This window comes from Hippocampus comes, unplaced genomic scaffold (genome assembly GCF_001891065.2).
Source record: "Hippocampus comes isolate QL1 unplaced genomic scaffold, H_comes_QL1_v1.1 scaffold314, whole genome shotgun sequence".
Lineage (NCBI taxonomy): Eukaryota > Metazoa > Chordata > Actinopteri > Syngnathiformes > Syngnathidae > Hippocampus > Hippocampus comes.
The window spans coordinates 688143-695187 of record NW_017805152.1 but is presented as its reverse complement, the minus strand read 5'-3'; the positions used below and the strand labels follow the sequence as shown (position 1 = coordinate 695187).

The following is a 7045-nucleotide window of genomic DNA, read 5'->3' as shown; positions in this document are numbered from 1 at the left end:
CCGTTGGACTATCTTACGTCATCACGCAACTACGTAACTACGTACTTACGCCAAAGACGTACCTTTACCCAAAATGGCCCCTTCCCTTTAATTTGCCGTTTTACTCACATTAAAGGTGCCTTCACATATTTTCTTTTGTAATCTCTCGTTAAAGATGTCTTCAAATAAAATAATCTTTTGGAAATTGGCACTATGTAAAATGTCATTTTTACAACTACTAATACTTTTTTTGAGAAATTCGTTTTGACATAACAGAACTTCCTTTTCACACAGAAAAGTTTGTCTTCTCCCTGCGCAGCGACTCATTTTCCATGGAAATCCGTCCTCGCACATATCCATCCATTTTCCGATTCCCTTGATTCTCACAAGGGTCGCGGCGGTGCTGGAGCCTATCCCAGCTGCCATCGGGCAGTAGGCGGGGGACACCTGAACCGGTTGCCAGCCAATTGCAGGGCGAGCAGAGACGAACAATCATTCACGCTCACACATAGATGGATGGATGGATGGATGAATCATACTACCATAAAACATTTTTGGGAGATTGGTTTTAAATCTGTGCATAGTGCAAAAAAAAAAACATTTTGTATACTAATGAAAAGAACTGATGTTTTGAAATAAGTTTATGCAGTAAAAGCAAACAGACATTGTAAAAATTAAAAGCTATAAATGGCCACAAACAAGCTGAAAAGGAAATAAAATTGAACAAGGTCTGAGAGTTAACAGAAGAGACTTTGGTCAAAAGACTTGGCGAAATTAAAAACATTCACAATGAAATTCAACATGATAAATATCGGGACTTTATTATTGAACTTTGAGACCCTTGGCAGCTTCGGGGACATTAAAAGAATAAAACAGCATTAGTGCCATGGCGTAGCCGTAAATAATTTGCAAAGCATACAGATAGGTGTGGTTTCATTCCTTCTGTTCGTTATCCTGGGGGCGGATATTTGCACGGTATCTGGGCATTGCTATGGCATACTGTGCTGAGATGTTTACAACAGCGTCCTCAATTGATTTTTTTTGAATTTAAGTCACACCATCTTTCAGCATTCACAGGCTCTTTCTGAAAGGGAACATCAATTTCATCTTAGAAATACACAATTCATACAGTCGCATTCTGACCTGTAATATTTAGTACACAATCCGTGGTAGATGAAAACAAGAACATTTTGTTGCAAGGCTTTAGCAATTGGGAGTTTTTGGAGCTTTCTTAGTAAATCCCGTTTTAGGGAAAACACAATTTTGGATTAAGAAGGTTGGCAATGCATTTGGCTTTTCGAAATATGCTCATCTGGTGTGCATCCGGTGCGCCATGTCATTGATGCTACACCTTATCTAGCCGACTACCTTTTTACAAAACAAACGATAAAACATAAAAGCCCTTGTGTCATTTTTTTTCCCCATCAGGATCATGTACGTAGTAGTACTAGTAGTAGTAGTAAAGACTGCAGTCTTTTGTGTCCGGTGGAACAGTTTGTATGTCAGCATCAGATGCCAATAACATCTGTGGGAGGTTGATCAGTCCTTTTCATACATTAGAAGGGTTGCGTGGACTTCAACATGATTCACGACAGATTTTTAATAAGTAGAACTCTTCTTCATCACTTCTCGGGTGTAAAGAAAGACGAGGGCTTGCTGTGGTTCAAAGTTCACAGAAAATTGTTTGGCATTCTGCCTCAGACTGGCAAATAGGGCTGACTTCGGATGTCAGAGGAAAAGTTCTCAATGATGATAGGTGGAGGAAAAAAAAAGTGCTCGGACCATCTTGAAGACTAGGACTTCTTGGAGTCCTGTGTGTTACGTTTCTTGAGGTCAGTCAGGTCCACTGGCGTGAAAGCTGATGATCACCAAGAGGAAAAATGTCAGCACATCACTTTGTATTCATCCTTTACCGATGAACTGGGATGTGCATTTGATTTCAGTTATGCTTACAGTGCAGGTTAGGGTTTGGATTCTTCTCAACATATTCCTGTGGTCCACGGTCATTCCGCTCGGCGTTTTGTGCTGATCTGATTTCTCTGAGCACAAACTGCCAGGCTGTGGAAACAACAAACAAACAAACAAAACCAAATATACATCTTGGTAAATTTAGGATATTATTTCGTGAAGTCAGGACAGGACAGTATAAAATCACTGTAATTACACTCTTAATCTTAGCGATGATTATCCTATCATTACCTATATTTTTCCACCCAAAATTAAATACAATTATTAAGATAGTTCAGATTGGTCACGTGATATCCACAAATGTAATGTAAAGAAGCAGTAACCGACCAAGTATTTGTCAGATTGAGTCAATAAATTATTGCATACTTTTCGACTTGATTTACTATTCATGCCTTTGTAAATTACTTTTTTTTGTATTGAGGTGAGCTAGATGGCCAATTAATTCGTAGGTGCGTAAGTGAGTGTGAGTGTTTGTCTGTTTGTCCCCAGCGACCGGCAGGCAACCAGTCCGGGGTGTATGTACCCCGCCTTTCACCCAAAGTTAACTGGGATAGGCGCCAGCGCAACCTCGACTTGAGTGAGGATAAACTGTATAAAAAAAAAACAGATGCATAGATATTTCTACATTAAGTACTTCATAATTACAGTACTAAATAACTAAGTATTAAATAAGTTTAAAAAAGGTAACGTAATAAGTACACTGGTCGAAAATAAATAAAAGATAAACATAAGTAATATTTCATATGTATTTAACAACAATTACATTTGGTCTGAAATGATACTTACTATCATGGATAAAACGCACATTTTCCTCATGTGCTGGGGTGAAGAGCTCCCCACAGTTGGTAGGTGATCTGGGGCTTGTGGTCCGCTTGTAACTATTCACCATCCTGGGAGCAGATGAGCTTGAGAAATGTGAAACAACCACATCAGCGGACGAAAATGCCCGAAGCACATACCGTACATTCGAAGAATATGAACGGATGTATTAATCTGATGGATTCATGCATATCGTGACAATGCACAATTTACCTTGTCATTCTGTTTGCGGTGCTGCTCTTTCCTCACTGCTCTATGGTTGAGTAGCTCTGAAGAATTTGGATGTTTCAAAGTCCTCAACTGGCAATGAAAATCAGTGAGAAATTTAACAAAACTCCGCCATGTAAAATGTTCTAACACAATGGTAAACAAACACAAAGAAACCTACTATCTGTGACATGGGTATCCCTTAACAGGACCGATTATGTTTAAATTAATGTCACAGCTGTTGATTCTCAGTTATTGGTATTAACTCTGAGGCAAAGGCCAGCCATACGTCAGCAAAATTGAGAAAACAATTAAGGTCACTGACAAAGGATCTTTGTTTACGTTTGGACTTTCCCCGGTCCTACGATTCACTTTTACTAACAGGCACAACGCAACCAAAACTACCGAACGTAGTTTGCTATATGGGATGGCTGATAAATATTCGTAGGAATTAGTGGGGCATGTCGCCCTTTAGTAAATCCGGGCGACCGCTGCAGATTTGCTGACACAATAAATTCAGCTAACATTAGCCCGCATAGTTAGCTGTTAATTGTCTTGACGTAACGCTAGCTCAGAACGCCACATAGTTTATCAACATAAGCATGACGTAAAATTATCACGCAAGGTTAATAAATAGCACGTACGTATGAAACGAACTAAATCGCATGTACAAACCTTTAAAATGTATTTCTTTTTGCTGCACACGATGCTAGATTTAGCTAAAACGTTGCCAATGCCAACCAATCATTTCCGGTTAAAAAAAAACACGGAAGTGTTCTTCTTCGTCGTCGTCTTTTTTTCTTTTTATGATGCATATGCTACACATACTGCTACTTACTGTATCGGAACGGAACGATGCGATGTACTGTATAGGAAAAAGAATGGAAAGCGTAGTCATTTCCATCCATCGTGTATATTAGTGTGCCAACCCACGTCTTTGTTTATCGAAGCTGCTTGATATCAAAATATTAGTGCTGCCTATATGAGACAAATTCCTCGTGTGTTTTACATACTTGGCCAATAAAATTGATTCTGATTCTGATCATCATGACCACTATTGTGCCGATTGTTACATAATAATATGACAAGAACGGATGTTGTGACTTTCAGATTGTCTCATCAGTGACTTGCCTGATCTTCGGCAGATTTCCACCCCCCCCCCCTTTTTTTGAGAATGGGATACCCTTCCTGATGCAAGCTCCTCTGTACAATTTTGTTTGTTTGTTTTTCATGCTTGGGGAAAAACTGGTTGGCTGGCCATGGAGTCGAACGCATGCCATCTGCATAAACGCCAGTAATGCTAATACAAATAAAACAATATTGCACATATTTTTGTAAGTGTGTTGTTTCATTGAAATGCATTCTGGTGACATTTATGATGATTGATGAAGAATAATTGAATCATTTATTACATTTGCGATGATAGGCATTTTTGGTCAGGTAAACACACACACACACACACACACACACACACAAAGAAAAAAATAATTCTGACATTTATATAAAAAAAGTCTTTATTTATGAAAATGTACAAAAATAATTCTTGAGAAAATTATAAGACGTTCCTTACTGACATTGTTTTCTTCAGCACAGCCTCTATGACAAAAAAACAACACCTGCATATGATAGGGAAATAGTACAGTAATACTGGAGATGAAGAGCGTCAAGATTTTCCTGACTGAAGTAATAATTTATAAATGTTTTTTATGGCCCACTTTCTGCCCAGCAGTAAGACTTGACAGGACTCAACCTTTACTGAACGGTGTACAAGTATCTCTAATCCTGTGTGTCAACTTAATTTCAAGAGCATTAACACCGAAGCTAATTCACAAAAGTACCTATGCTAGCACATAACCCGTAATATTTCCATTCAGTGATACATTTTAGACAATGTGTTCCACTAATAAGTGTAATGGAAAAAAGGAGTTGCTGTCAGTCACGCACTGACTTGAGAACAAAAACACCAAAATTGAAATAAAAATGAATGAGTGACTTATTGGAGAACAGCTGCAACACTCAATTAATACATCAAAGAAAAAAAAAAAACCCAAACAAACATGACATCTTCCCATCGTCATCAGTAGCAAGTTCGGTGTAAAAACCTCTTCGAAAAAAATCAACTGTATTTTCCAAGCAGTTCACCTTTTTATCTCTTCAGCTTCACTTCTATGTCTTCGAAGTGCCTAATTAGATGCAGCCGGCCTTGAACAGTTTGGACAACTCTGTGCAGTCAGGGTCAATGAGGTCGACTGGCTTCTCTCCGCTCTCATTTTCTGCCTCTGTGTTGGCTCCCAGCGAAAGGAGATAGCTGTGTGGCGCATGAGGTTGACAATTTTAGACAGGATTCCATCATTCTAACTTTCTTATCTGTTTTGGGTATATTCATTCATCTTGATAATAATATATCACTTATGTGCAATTTTGCAATTTGGTCTTTAGATATTTGTATGTGGTTATTTTTTTTTTGGGGGGGGGTGATTAATAATCTTACAACCAAACTTATTTTACTAGTTATTTAAAGACGGTTCCAGTGGGTCTACCTTGCAATCTCGGGAAAGCCGTCACTGCAGGCCATGTGAAGAGGCGTCCAGCCGTCCTCGTCCCTCTGATTGACATCAGCGCCATACTTGAGCAGCAGCTTCACCGCCTCCAGGTTTCCTGCCAGCACGGCTTCGTGTAACGCTGCCATACCTGCGTGCACCGCACTACCTCAGGCCACTGCAGCACTGCATCATGCTCACCTCCAGCCAATGCCACTTTTCAGTGCCGCACGCGTGCGCCGAAGGACGCGGCGGTACACGACTCACCTGAGGGAAAAAGCGTCTCCACGCAAACCTTCCTGGTTCGGATGAAGCGACCAATTTGCTCCAATTCTCCGCATCTCACAACATCCTGGAAGATGATTTCATTGGGAAAGTGCACAGTTCTCTTGGAAGGGGTGATGGATCTCACGGGAGCGGGATTTTCCCGCGCTTGGGTGCGTCGCGACGAGCTGTACTGGGAAGGGAGGTACGTTGACGTAGACTTGTAGGAGGGCGTGTAGTGCGACGGGGTGTAATGTGTGCCACTATACTGGCTTGGGGTGTACCTGGATGTCGAGATGTACGATGGCGTATAGTGACTGGATGCATAATGTGTCGGCGCGTGGTACGTTGGCGTGTACTGAGAATGCCGTGAGTACGTTGACACCGGAATATGGTAGTTGTACTTCATTCCCGCAGTGGTAAGAAATCGGTCCCCCTCTATGATGTCAGCTCAACAGGGAGGACATCAGAGCTCAGACAAAAAAAAAAACCCAAAAAACAGTCCGGAAAAAAAATTATTTTGGTTCCTTTTGTCCTTGTTTGTCTTCTATCCTTTTAGCTTCCACGTGGGTCCATCCATGACTTGTTCAGTATGATCAGCGTTATTTTTCGAATCCCTTTTGAGCTTGCGCGGTCTCGTTTCCTCTTTGTTTTGTCGACGTTGGAATTCTGTCCTTGTTGCGCTGAAAGTTTTCAGGCAGAAGGAACCGTCAGCTGATGGCACAAGTCGCGCAAGGGCCGCTATATAGCTTCCGTTGGGCTATTTCGGGGCCCGATATCAAGTGACTTCAGCGTGCAAATGAGAAGCCCGCTTGCCCAACCCCGGCCCACGTGAAGTCACTTGACCAATGAAACTGCGCTCACGTCGAGCTCCTAAAAATGTTTCCAGCCACGATGTTCCCTTCGAATCTTGCAAAAGACATTACCGCCTTAAAAATATAATGCTGAAGGGACAGCCAGTGAACGAGCATTCATTTGATATTACTCCCGTCCTGAAAGGCTTTGCACTGGCTCCCAGTCAGCTGTCGAATAGATTTTTAAGATTCCGCTACTTGTTTACAGATCACGAAACGGTTTGGGTGCTAAATGCATGAGGGAAAGGCACATTGAATAGAAAGCGAAAGGGCTGCAAACTCAGGTCAATATGCGGAGCCCAATTTTCAAAGCAAATGTGATGACGCAACATCGAGCTATTATGATGCACGTGAAGGAATATGTTGCCAACAGAAGTGAAGTCAGCCACAGGAAATGCCTTTAAATTCAGGTTT

General features: G+C 41.1%; 2 protein-coding genes across 2 annotated transcripts; both read right to left on the bottom strand.

Annotated features, from left to right (window-relative positions):
- Positions 1-774: 774 nt before the first annotated feature.
- Positions 775-3756, bottom strand: mcrip1 (MAPK regulated corepressor interacting protein 1). Its single transcript, XM_019868294.1, has 5 exons — positions 3649-3756; positions 2980-3066; positions 2734-2852; positions 1933-2037; positions 775-1837 (listed from the first exon to the last, which is right to left on the bottom strand). Exons 2-5 carry the CDS (start codon positions 2985-2987, stop codon positions 1773-1775), a joined length of 297 nt encoding a protein of 98 aa, XP_019723853.1. The 5' UTR covers positions 2988-3066; positions 3649-3756; the 3' UTR covers positions 775-1772.
- A 715-nt stretch (positions 3757-4471) lies between these two features.
- On the bottom strand, positions 4472-6567 carry ppp1r27a (protein phosphatase 1, regulatory subunit 27a). The gene is made up of 3 exons (XM_019868293.1): positions 5781-6567; positions 5514-5664; positions 4472-5281 (listed from the first exon to the last, which is right to left on the bottom strand). Exons 1-3 carry the CDS (start codon positions 6184-6186, stop codon positions 5161-5163), a joined length of 678 nt encoding a protein of 225 aa, XP_019723852.1. The 5' UTR covers positions 6187-6567; the 3' UTR covers positions 4472-5160.
- Between the last annotated feature and the right edge of the window lie 478 nt (positions 6568-7045).